This window comes from Dermacentor albipictus, chromosome 10 (genome assembly GCF_038994185.2).
Source record: "Dermacentor albipictus isolate Rhodes 1998 colony chromosome 10, USDA_Dalb.pri_finalv2, whole genome shotgun sequence".
NCBI classification, from domain to species: domain Eukaryota; kingdom Metazoa; phylum Arthropoda; class Arachnida; order Ixodida; family Ixodidae; genus Dermacentor; species Dermacentor albipictus.
The window spans coordinates 38,237,208-38,250,645 of record NC_091830.1 but is presented as its reverse complement, the minus strand read 5'-3'; the positions used below and the strand labels follow the sequence as shown (position 1 = coordinate 38,250,645).

Below are 13,438 nucleotides of genomic sequence, written 5' to 3'. Positions count from 1 at the left end.
CGCACGCACACACATACATATATATATACATACATACACACACACACGCACACATATATATACATACATACACACACACACACACACATTATATATATATATATATATATATATATATATATATATATATATATATTATGTGTGTGAATCAAACATCTATGGGCACTTCCCTGACTTAAATGGCGATAGGCGAAAGCCTATCTATGACTGCCTCTGTTGCTGTTGTCTGAACTGTTCTGCGAACGGACGCCGGCGTGGCCGCGAGCATGGGATGCAATGAAAGCCATATGGCTGCAAGGTTTGTCGCCAATGTGCGCGCACCCCCACGCGCCCATTGGTACAGCGCTACTCGCATGGCGCCTCCTCTCTATACTTCCCCCGCCGGTGATCACTGCTTTCCTGCGTCCACTACGGACTGCGCACGGACACTCGTGAGGCACTTACGCTTACGCCTTAAAGCAGCAGACAGAAACGTGGACGCACTTTTCCCACAATACAGCACTGCACGAGTACTGTCGAGACCAATCGGTACCGGAATACATCGGTGATTTTCATCAGACTCTCGTGCAGGTGCGCCGTCACGGCGGAGTTTGCAGACACAGCGCGGCCACTTCAGCCTCATTACCAGTTCTTCATCTCGGATACCGCCTAAAATGATGTGCTGGGCGTCAACCACCCGTTTTCATTACGGAAAACAGCGTAAACCGACATCACACTGCAAGAACAATCACCAAAGACAGCGGTCGCGGAGATCTCGGTGCAGCCGTCATTCGCTGCGCAGTGTAGCCAGACTTTCGCACCGACCCCGGACGTTCATTTCATTAATACCTGTTTTGACTCCAGCTGCTTGCGATGACGCTGCATGACGACAGTGCGAAAGCGCGAGAGCACGCGATTTTTCACCACTTTTGATACGAGCTTGCAAAATCCCTGCTGCACACAGCGGCATAATTCTGACTCGCATGTTCACAGGACCCTCACTAGCGGATCGGCAACGTTTTCTAACTATGTTTCAGGGCTCCTTTAACAAAGCGAACCGTTATACTTTCGATGCCTATCTTGTAACTAAGCAGGCGGGAAACGGCTAAAAGTATGACCGCGACGCAAGACTCCTCGAACCACTTACATGTTTACTGCCTCTACAGGTCTTCAAGCTGCCGACTATTTTTCTACAATATTACTCGGCGAGAAAAAAAAAAAGCCCCCATCTTAACTTAATAAAGCAAAGTTTCCTAACCTTTTTACGCCTGCTTCGATTCATTAGGTAAGAATAGGGCAAAATATCTCGCGTATTTGCGCGACAATTGGGTGAAGTACGTACATTGAACAAATTTTCGGTGAAACCCGACATAAAATATGCAGAATCCCACGCACTGTGGAAATAGCTGTAAGCGAAGCTTTGCGTGCTGGATGCTTTGATTGACGATAATTAGCGGCGATGTTGACGGCTAAAGCTTAATTTCTTCAACGTTTAGTCTAACACAAGAGTAGTTAGTTGATGTTAAAGTTAAACTTTACTTTGCGTGCACCACTGCTGTTTCTCTGCGTCGTACACAGATCACACAGGGAGAGGTGTTTGCTTGATGCATTGTGCGCCATATCTCATAACGTCTCGGAGGGTTGAGCATTGCCATTGCCTCACAAGGCACATCCCACCGTGGCAGAAGCATTAAACTTGAATTGGATTATGGGGCTGCACGTGCCAAAACCACAGTAGGATTATGAGGCACGCCGTAGCGGCGGACACCGGTATAATTTTGACGACACCGCGATGTTCTTTAACGTGTTCCAAAATTTAAGTGCCCACGCGTTTTCTATTTCTGGGTTCTTACGTGCCAAAAAAACCACGATATAATAATGAGGCACGCTGTCGTGAGATCGTGCAATCGCGAGAAAAAATTATCGTGCTTTTGTGGTCCACATGGCGACGCCATCATGCTCCGAACTACTGTTTCGGCAGTTTGTCGTCGTGAAGGCTTCTCGTTTGACGTTGTCTACACTTACGATAACTAAGAATCAAACTAGCACATGCAAGGCGCGCCATACTACCGTGACATCATATATAAATTGACTAAGGTACACGCAGGAAGTAGTCCGCAATCGGTAGTACTTGAGTGACGTACATCCACTTCCAGCTTCGCGCTATTGGCTGTGTCGCTCATAGCACTTCCGGGCGAGGAGCGACGTATTCAAGATTTGCAGAACCGAGCGATCACGCGTCAAGAGCGAGCGATATGTTCAAGCGATGACCCGATCCATCGCTCGAAGCCGTCGCTCGTCGCTGTAGCGCGCAAATTCACGCTCATGAGGTTTAGCCTCAAGAACCTACTGCAAGACCCTCAGAAATATTTTATGCTGCTTTAGATACATCAATTTAAATGAATAAAGCACGCGTCACGCTAGTTTCGGCGCCTATATTGCTGCCTTCATACCGGCAACACCGGGGAGACGTCGCTCAATATCGTCGCTCGCATGGGGTACGACTTCTAGCCACGAGCGAACGCGACAGCCATCTCCGCCGCGTCGCTTTTCGCTGTCGCGTGCAAGATCGTCATGCGAACTGAGGCAAGTCGCCAGCGCTCAGGTGTTCAATAGACAACAGCGGTGAAACAATGACGGCTGCACGCTTACCGTCTGCACGTTAGCAAATTTCGAATGAAGAAACCTTCTAATGCACCAGGCAGCTTCAGGAAGTACTTGCTCTTTGTTCATGTCGTGCTCATACACCAGAGGCATGCATTAGCTGTCACGGTAGAAGCTCGCTTTAAGTTTTGCACAAGCGTTCGAGTGACAAAAGAATTTTAGGTTCCTAAATTTGGGCTGAGTGAACAAACGCCGCTGCTTCACTTGTTGAAGATAGGCGCGTCCAAACTTACTGACACGAGCTCAAAGGTACAATTAAACAATCACTTACCAATTCGCTCCACGATTACTTCGGGTTTCGTGCAACACGCGGTACCAAGACTGTTCAAAGCGCGAATCGCGAACAACATTTTCGCGACTGCCGACTTGTGGCGCCAGCGTTCGGCAATGCGTTGAAGCTTTCACGCTCAAAGCTTCGAGGCCTCCGAGATTGCCAACAATATGCAGCAATGACCTTCGAAATGTGTGGTGTCCAAATCCACACCCAGAGACGGCTTTCTCTGGGTAACAGAAACTGGCAGGGAAGGTCATAATTTTTCTATCTGCATACGCCAGAAGCAATTGTGTAGCGAGAGCTTATCAGAGTCACCATGCTTTCAAACTCTCATAAGAAATCCGTGCCCCAATAATAACCTCCTCTTGATAAGAATACGAATCTCGAAGGCTATGCTTGTATCTAGTTGCATAAGGCAGAAACGATTGCTGGAATCGAAAATACGTCATAGATATCGGGTTTTGAACATCACTTATTAGGCAACTAGAGTTTTATCAGTGCGAGTGGTAGTTAGACATCTCTGAAGCCTTGCGATGCCACCGATCTTTGAATACTCCTGTCAGCTCGAATGGGACTTAGTCACTACAATTTCACCGAAGAGAACGCCACTCTCGGAGGCCACAGTAAAGAACCCAAATATCCTTAAATATATACATATATCTGTAAGTATCCATATAGATAGGATGCGACGTTGCGCCATTCCGTAGATCTTAGAATGTATGGGAACAGTGTAAAAAAAAAAAAAGTAGGGCAGAACTCGCTAGCGTCCCTGTATGAGCACTTGCAAAGACAAGTCGTTTACAGTCGAATGTGTATGAAGAAAATTGCTCGTCACGCTGAGGAGGTGACACTGGCTTTGGCATTTGCATCACGTTTGGTACTGGACAGCTTCAGGGACAACGTGTCATCCCTTTGAGTTTAGAACAAGGAAAAATACTCGAGATTTCAAGTGTTCAACCAGTAGTGCGGGGCAATCGTACTTTGTTCACAACGTTTCGTCGCGCGTGATCTTTGCATGAAAACTCCACGACTATGGAAACAGGTAATGACGGTAACCAAACGTTCTTTTTTTCCCCTGCATTGTGCAGGTCAGTTATCATTAAAGCTCATTCCGTAGTGACTGTCGTTGCACTGTGGTCCTGCCGTGCCCCGCACAGTGTCTTTATATAGCGTACAAGTGTTTTAATGTCTGTAAACTTCTATTGTGGAGCGACGTAGAGCTAAACCCAGAACCCACTTAGGAGTTTTTGAAAAGTTACTAGATGGAGAGAGAGTATAAACATTAAACAAAAGAGCACGCCAGCGTAGGTAGCTCGTCCGCTACGCAGTGGGTGGTCCCCTCAAGTCTAGTAGTCCAGCGGCCTTAGCCGCCTTTCTCGCTCGGTTGATCAGGTTGAGCTGGTCCGTCGAGTCGGAGCTGGACAGCGCTGCCTTCCATTGCCGTGTGGTGCAGTGTGTTATGGGTGTGAGCACTGGTGATGGACAAGCTACCCTCGTTGATGAAATGCTATAAGTAAAAAAAAAAAATTCACCGACGATTTCGATACTCCATAATGCGAAATTTGTGCACAGCTGTATACGTGTTTTCATTTCGCGTTATATTGGCTGGCGTGGACAATCTGATTCGTGTGGCACGTTGCAAACGGACTGAAATGTGGCGCGACTGCCTCGACAACCGGGAGATCGCTAGGGGAAGCGCTCGGGTGATGCGTGGACGCGGAGGAGGAGGAGGAGGAAAAACTTTATTCTGGTCCTGTACAAGGTGTTGCCACCTGCCTGGCTAGTTCCATGTTGGGACCGGGAGGTCAAGCCTCCTAGCCCTATCACGGGCGTACTGGACAGCCAGGACTTGAGGGATATGATCAGGAGATCTGATCATTCCTAAAAACCGATTCCGGGAAATCCCAGAAATAAAAAATCTTCACAAAAGAGGAGCACCTACTACGTCATTTCCTCCACACTTTTCTCCTAGCGCACGGAGGGGGTAGAGCCTCTCCTCAGTTTCCTTCCTCCATGATGGAAACAAAGCTCTGCATGAACGGAGGCTTTCTGTGTCAGCTGCTATCCGCGTCCACGCGGATAGCAGCTGACACAGAAAGCAGAGCTTTGTTTCCATCATGGAGGAAGGAAACTGAGGAGAGGCCCTACCCCCTCCGCGCGCTAGGAGAAAAGTGTGGAGGAAATGACGTAGTACGTGCTCCTCTTTTTTGCAGATTTTTTTTATTTCTTTGCCGTGGCGGCCACGCCTTTCGGGCCACAATGGCGGATTTGTTTTGGTTCTGTGCGCTCACACGTGTTGCTCCGTAGGTTTCCTACCGTGGCAAAGCCGCTGTGCGGGCAGGTTCGCGTTGGTCTCCGTGTTTTGTTGCGCTGCCTATAGCTGGACCGTGCTCTCCGGGATTTTGCTGTGGCCAGGTGGGACACGAGGAACTAAAGTTCGTGAAATGAGCGCGCATGCAACGCTGTACGCAATGTACCGCACCACGGCAATGGCAACGGACGAAGGAATATCCGCGGGAAACGTTGCGCTCTTTGGCGGAAGCATGCTAACGTGCTAACGGTTGTTTAGTATTGCTGCGGAGCGCGCGCGTCCGAGCACCGCGGTTGCGCGCAGCGCGGCGTGGTTTCGCGAGAAATGTAAACAAGAGAGGAGAGCGGGCCCGATAGGTGGAGCAACGCCAACGCCAACTTCCGGCTTCACTTTAGCTTCACAAAGAGTGACGTCAGGGCCTCTCCTGAGTTTCCTTCCTCCGTGGTTTCCATACAGATGACGCGCGCTACTCTGGCGCCATCTCGTAGCCGTCATCAATGCAAAGCCCTTCACGACCTGCACTGCGCTTTCCTTCTCATGCTTTCGCCATACCCTCCTCCTCCGCTTTTCTCCTAGCGCTCTCCTCGCTCTCGCTGCTTTTTTTATCCCCGGCTGCGCTTCGTGTTTGGCTTCACACTTCGCTGTGCTTGTTCACTCGGTTACGTTAACACTCGCCACATGAAAAATGTGCCGAAGAGCTGTGCCCTAATACTGAACTTGTACAAACTGAGTAAGCGGTCAGAGAATCTCAACGTATGCTTTTGCAATTTGAAAGAAATCTTTCTGAATCCTCGGCTATGCCTGATCAGGCCAACTAAGTGCAGCTATCACTCAGGTTGTCAGATCATTCCTTTAGCTTCCAGACAAAGGAAGTGGTGGACCTTGAGGATCGAAGCAGGCGGTCTAACATTGTTATTCACGGCTCTACGGAGAGCCCGCACGAAACGGAAGCATTGCTCAAAGAAATAGTAGATTCCTGTGGACTGTTTCTCTTGATCACTTCCTTAAAGGGTACCTGAAACAGTTCGAACAAATGTTGTAGACGCGTAGCGTACAGCTACAATAAATCATTCGCCCCCCAATTTGTGCGAAGCGTCTCATATTAGGAAGGCTACTGAAGATTACAAGTTACCCTCCACCTATAGCCATGCATTTTCTCCTCAACTCGTTCGCCGAGGGATCGGGGCTAACCCTCGCCTTTACAGACTGTGTCATGATGGGACATCGTGCGGTCTATCTCTGGCTGTCTTCGAGCCAGCGTGCGAAGCCGCTCTCTCTCCGCCAGCCGCATGGCAGCTGATGCCAAGCGAGAGCTATCGCAGCAGCGTGCGTTGCGAGCTTTCTGTCGCAGCGCCCAACGCGTTCGGTATTCCGGTAACCAAAGGCGAGCTGGGTGTTTCGACGGATGGGTGCAGGCGTAAACTAAAGCCCCTCGATACTACTATTGCTGTGATGAAGGAGCTGGGCCAACTCCATTTAACAAAATATTTCCGAGCTAAATGACTTAAAAAGGCGGCGATTTCTTTCTAATTTTGACACAGACATGTTTTTTCTTCGAACGTGCACTCTATAGCTAACACGTTAAAATGTCTAAAAAAATAAATTATGGGGTTTTACGTGCCAAAACCACTTTCTGATTATGAGGCACGCCGTAGTGGAGGACTCCGGAAATTTCGACCACGTGGGGTTCTTTAACGGGCACCTAAATCTAAGCACACGGGTGTTTTCGCATTTCGCCCCCATCGAAATGCGGCCGCCGAGGCCGGGATTCGATCCCGCGACCTTGTGCTCAGCAGCCCAAGTTAAGATGTCTAGGCGCCCTAGACGCGGCCCTAGCTTATTGTGACGAGGCTGCACGCCGCGCCCATGCACGGAACTACGGACTAAACGGTAAGGGCGGCGGTGGTTTCTTTTGTTATTTCATCACTTAGCGACAGATGGCGGGATTAGCGGCTAGTACGGCGTCGTGGTAGCGTTTGCGTGTCGCTACATTGCAATTTTAGGTTTCGAGGGACCGCAAAATTTTTTCTCGGTTTTACAAACTTCCCGATTTAACGAAATAATTGGAGCGTGGTCATCACTTCCTTAAATGGAGATTTACGTGCATTTATGTACTATTTTTTCGTGCACCATTAATGGCTGGAACAGCTTGGCTTTGTGACAAGTGCATTTGCGTTTTTCTGTGCAAATGCACTGTTCATCGTTTTCCTTTGCTTACTTTTGCCCCTCCGGCATGAACCTCGTTCCTGCAGCACCTGTGAAATTAAACAAAACGAAAAGATAATAATCACTGAACTCACGTTTTCTCAGCATTCCCTTGCGTAATACGAGACGTCCGCGGTATCATTGGTGAACTAAAGCAGCTATCTTTTATTTTCCTATATATTTCATAGAAATAACGAGCAGAGTGGACATTGTTTACCTGCGCGAACAAACGAACCACAAAGACAGCAAGGGACATGGACTGGCGCAGACTTGCAACTAATGTTTATTCCACAGCGACCACATATAAGTACACCCCCGGCATACACCACTGCGCGTGCGCGAAAAAAAGGCAAGATAAAAGAAAAGTAAAACCTTGTATAAGCAAAACGCGACCTACGTGTACGCTCGTCAGTAAACCTCATCTCAGTGCTGTGTAAGTAAACTGAGGTGTCACTGACACATTCTTGTCCCTCCTTTCTAATATGGTACGCCTCGAGTAGCTCTCTGGCTCGGCTATCATGGCAGTGGCACAAAATCTTTACTTCCTTCATGATCGGCTTGCACGTGCACGCCAAGCAGTGGACAGGCAGGTGCCCATTCGTTTTATTTCTAATTGACAATTCATGCTCACGCAAGCGCAGATTCACACACCCTCCTGTTTGGCCTATGTAAACTTTGCCGCATGATAGAAGTATCTGATAAACTACTCCAACACTGCAATCTACGTGGGAAATGGAGTGCTTTGTTCCGCACCCTTGGAAGTTACACACACACACACACACACACACACACACACACACACACACACACACACATATATATATATATATATATATATATATATATATATATAATGAGAAGCCAACAAACACTGACACCAAGTACAACAAAGGGGAAGTTGCATGTGCTTAATAAATGAAATAAAGTAATGATAAATTAATGGAAATTAAAGTGGATGAAAAAACAACTTGCCGCCGGTGGGAACCGAACCCACAACCTTCGCATGTCGCGTGCGATGCTCTACCAATTGAGTTTGAGTTGAGTGAGTTTTTGAGTTGAGTTTTGAGTTTGAGTTGAGTGAGTTGAGAATTGAATTGAGTTTTTCATTGCCTTTATCTCTTTCTATGTATCTCTTCCCACAGCACATCATACCTATGCGCTACCCATTTGACCATGGATTACCCAGTGACTCAGGTAGGCGGGAAAGTGGTTATATACACACATAGTCCTCGGAAAGTGCACGAAGTATCCTAACAATGCTAACGCAAAAAAAAACTAATTCTGCATGCAGTCACGCATGTCTGCTTCTATACGTTCTCTAATATGCCTACATGGAGCTAAAGTTAACGCACATTTTATTAGGATAGCAATTGTGCAGACAATCCAGGCGCATTTCTGCCGTTGCCGTGAGGTTCTCTATAAAAACCAAGGGGGATAAAACCGCCGCCGCGCGCCGTATGCTGTGGATGTGAGTAAAAGCATGCGAGGATGAGCCGGTGATCGTGCCTCAATCTCGCGCACGCAAGCTAGGGAAGTGGGGAGGAAGCACGCCGTTTACCGTCGCGCGCGAGGATCCGGAGGGGGTCAACTACTGACTGGCCCGTGCGCCCGGCCGGGCGCTGTACTTTTGAAGTCATTTGCGCAGAGTCCGCGCTGCGCTGTGTTTTCGCGGCTTAGTTCGCGTTGATGCGAGCGGCAGCACGAAGGTCGATTCGCTCCCTGCTGCTGCCGCGTTTCCTCATTGAAGCGTTTTGACGGCGACTTCCAGCGGTCATCATGTCAACGTGTTCATGTTTGCTGGTGTGCGCTTGACACCATGCTTGTTAATTTAGTTAGCAAGTCTATCTTTACAAGTCTATACGACCGATAAATCTACTATCCTTACTTCCTATAGCTGTCCACTGATTTGCTATCTCAATCGATGCTTCACCTTTCGGGCGAAACTGCGACTTTTTTTCTATATTTTCAAACAATGAATAGGTTAAGCCGAGTATAATAAACACATCTAATCATGCGGCGTAACGGTGTAACCTGACTTGTTTATAGTTCACTTCGGTGCTACGTAATTTCGAAGTTTTCAGAAGTAGCCGGAAGATATTTCTTTCCACGGTGGTAAAGCTAAATTCACTCAAGCTTTCCTCAAGCGGTTACCTCAGTGCTCCAAAACTAATTGCAATACGTACAATCGTCATCATTACCATTCGTGCAACATAAATTCGCACGCCAGCTATACGTTTATTGGCTACGGGTCGAAACTTTAATGCGATGCCATACGTGCGGTTATGTACCGCACCTTTCACAATCAGACTGAAAAGCAAACTGCGCGCAGTTCATGCACACTGAAACGTCGACGCAGTGATGTCACGGGGGTGAAGTTGATGCTTGTCGAGTAGCACGCATATTTTTTTGTCTATGTTTGCTTGTGGACGACACGAGAGCTTATTGAAAGATGCTCGAGAAGCGGTACTGACCGACTTGCTGATAAACAAAATCAAACACGTGAAGCCCGTACATACGCGTGCCGTAAATTAGGCACTCGCTTCGCATTAAAGGCGGGGAATTTTCTTTTTTCATGAATCGTTAGGCAGATTAGAACAGCGCTAACAATGCGAACGCGATTCGATAGAGCGGCCAGGAAAAAAAAATAAAATGCTAAAGAAATTGTTTCACGTGCCTAAACCATGTCCTGATTATGAAGCATGCCGTAGCGGGGGACTCTGGCGTGATTTTGACAATACACGGGTTTTTTTTAATGTGCACGGCACAGGGGTCTTTCTGCATTTCAGCCCAATCAAAATGCGGCAGCCACGGCCAGGATTTGACAACCGGCGACTGCTGCAATTGAACTAAACTTCATTCCAGCAGCAAAACACTTCTCCCAACGCTACGGGAAAAAAATCATACTGCGCAACTTTTCGTTATACCAAGCGAATATTTGTCAAAGATATGTACTTTCCCTGACTGCATTGGTGCTAACTGTGATTCACCAAAATTATTTTCCCGACGCTGCATGCTTCCTTAATGAGCAGCGAAGGCGCCTTTACCCCATTCAGTTAACAAATGATGTGCCACTCTTGGTAGAACGGCAAGTGTACCCATGGTGTCATTTCTTTTGCCCTGGCATATCGACGTACGTCTTTGACCCATGGGGCTATCAGATACGAAGCAGTGGAGCACTAGCGATTAATTTTGACTAAACGTACTCGTTCATCCAAGTGTGTGCGCGAGCGTTTTTTTAAATTCGCCACAACCGAAATGCGCTCGCCGTGGCCGGGAATCGCACCCGCGACCTCGTGCTCTGCAACAGAACGACGTAGCCACCACGGCGGGGACCATATACGTGCTGATAACGCTATGCGTAGTGCTCCGGATGGCACGGCCGGCAGATGTGGGCGGTGAAGGAGGCATCTACGAGACGCGGCTGACTTTACCTTTTCCAACAAGAACTCCTTTGGTGACAATGTAATGACCACTGGGACCATGGCCCCCGAGATCGGCGCGTGCTAGTGTAGTACAGCACACGACAGCCTATCTCGGAGGCCACGTTTGGATATAGGCGGTGTTCAAATCTACGTCCCCTAGGGAGGCACCCTTTGGATTTAGAATGCGTATATTAAAGCATCTTAGCGCGGCACGTGTGTTTCATAATCACGTGCAACAGTCCAGCGAAGAGATGCTCTTCCTAGAATGGAAAGGCGCAAGAAAAAAAAATTCTGCAGATTTCGTTGCAATGGTGTTGTTTGACCCTAAATGACATGGTGAGCTCCGCAAGTACACGACGCTGCGCTGAATTCGACGAAACGTACCGATGACGAGCGGATAAGGCACCAGAAAACGCGATCGAGGGAAAACAAATATTTTTTTCGCAGGCACTGAAAGCGATAGAAAGGTTTAGCATAGCGCTACATAAAGCTGACGTGATGAGGAGCACCGTCGAAGGCGTTGCAGACGTCGCATCGCGACGATGCAGGAGATGAGACCGAAGGAAAACCGTCGGTGATCGTTCAGCGGCCGAAGAAAGGATTAGGTAGATTTGCCTTGACGTTCACTGTTCTTTCCGATCACGCCAATGCAGGCACCGCGGTGTGGTTTGCACACACCTGCTCTGCACAAACGTTAATGTGTGTACTAACGGAGCTCGTGGTAGCAGCGCAAGCCAGAACGCTGGCTTGCGATTGAGTGCAGCATGGCTTCGCCGCTTCTGCAGCCAATCGTGCTGCGCATCTCTAGAGATCCTAACACTTCACTCGAAGGCCCCGCATGCACGACGACACCACTACAGCGCGACAAAGACAACGGCAAAACGCGCCTCGAGCATACCTGTAATTGCTATCGAAAAAAAAAAAACGGAAGTGTTGGAAGTTCGAGAATGTGGTCGAACCCAAAGGACGGATGTGGGATAAACGGTGACAGGCAGGCCAGGGTGTTTGACGCCAACGTGGTTTGAGGGACGCAGGGCCTCATGGTAGAACATGTTGCGGCTTAGGAATGGCTGAGGATCGTTGTTCAAGCTGACTAAAGTACCGGGGCACCACCCTTTACTCGACGGATAGCCGCGCAAGCTACGGACGGACACTTGCTTGGGAATACACAGGTTGTACTTTCCGTAACCAGAGCGCGAAAGAAATGCGTCGCGAACACCTGGCTTCTTGGCGTTCGCATTTGGTAGCATTGAATCACAGGGGCGACGAGTTTGTACGGAAGAACAGCGTGGAACGCAAGCGCAAAACTGCAGCGAAGTATACTGAAGCCAATCCCGTGTTCCACTCTTCCGGGCTCCTGGAAGGCGGCAGCAGCAGCAGACGCGAAGGACTTCGTAGCTTGTAGCGTGCATGGAGCAAGAAGGCGCTGTGCTGCTGGGGGGGGAAGGGGCATGCATGCAATAGAAAATTGGAAGTCTTGCTCACCGAGACTCCGGTGTCTTTGCTTCTTCGAACCGGCGTCGCAGTGGCTTTCAGTTCGACGCGTCCCGAACGATCCTCCGAAGACGCCGGCTTGAACGAAGTAGCAAAAAAAAAAAAAAAAGCGTTTCAGAGACGCGCGCTGACAGTCCGGTCGCTTTCGTTCGGGGCGTGCTGCATCATCGCGGCGGTTGGACGCGCGTTATCGGCTAGCAGACGAACCATTCCGCACGCGATAAGCTTTCCAGGTGGCTTTGAGTCGCGATAATACAATTGCCATGAGGATCGGCTTGTAGGGCAGGCGAACGGGTGACGCCGCTTCACTTGACTAACATTTTGTGGGGCTTCACGTATCGCCGAGCGGGCCGAATTCGTGGCGGCGCTGCGACGCCGGCGTCGTTTGGCGAAACCCTTGCTGCGCAATCGAAGTCCTGTCGTTGTTTGAAGCTTGCGAGGCGGCAAATTAAGAGCGGTGTTGTACAGCTTACGAGATGTAAAGTTACCAAGGCACAGTAGTGCGCATCAAAATTTGAGTGAACACCTAAGTAAGACGTGGATGCTCACCTTAAGATGCGGAGGACGTTCAGAAAGTAAGTCTCGTCATTTATTTCGCACGGAAACTTTATCGCATTGCAACCCCCCCCCCCCCCCCCCCAGAGAGAAATACAGATCCGATGCACGGTTGGAATCGATGTAAGCGAAGCTTTCTGTGCTGTTTGCTTTGATTGCCGATAATTAGCAGTGATGGTGACTGCGAAAATTTATTTCTTAAACGTTCAGTCGAACACGAGAGTGGTGAGTTGATGTCATACGTTACCTCATAGATGGTTACCTTGCGTTCATGATGGTTACCTCATGATGGTTACCGCTGCTGTTTGTCTGTTAGTACACAGAACACCCAGGGATAGTTGTTAGCTTAAGGCATTGTTGTGCGCCATACTTAATAATCTCTAAGAGGGCTGAGCCTTGTCAGTGTCTCACGTGGTACGTAGCATCGTGGCAGAAGCATTATACTTCAATTGAATTATGGGGCGGTACGTGCCAGAACCACAAATCGGGATTATGAGGCACGCTGTAGTGGCGGAGTCCGGATTAATTTTGACA

General features: G+C 48.7%; 1 protein-coding gene and 1 long non-coding RNA gene across 6 annotated transcripts in view; one reads left to right on the top strand and one right to left on the bottom strand.

Annotated features, from left to right (window-relative positions):
- Positions 1–12,642, bottom strand: part of LOC135911879 (uncharacterized) — a 30,662-nt gene extending 18,020 nt beyond the window's left edge. The window contains exon 1 of the long non-coding RNA XR_011509120.1: positions 12,341–12,642. This is a non-coding gene — a long non-coding RNA (uncharacterized lncRNA). The remainder of the gene's footprint in view (positions 1–12,340) is intronic.
- A 215-nt stretch (positions 12,643–12,857) lies between these two features.
- LOC135911886 (uncharacterized) overlaps positions 12,858–13,438 on the top strand; it is a 166,256-nt gene continuing 165,675 nt past the window's right edge. For 2 of the 5 annotated variants that reach the window (XM_065444234.2, XM_070526781.1), the window contains exon 1: positions 12,858–12,924. In XM_065444234.2, the coding sequence (XP_065300306.2) occupies positions 12,905–12,924 (20 nt within the window). In that variant the 5' untranslated portion in view covers positions 12,858–12,904. The remainder of the gene's footprint in view (positions 12,925–13,438) is intronic. The other 3 variants (XM_070526783.1, XM_070526782.1, XM_065444231.2) reach the window with 2 other exon arrangements.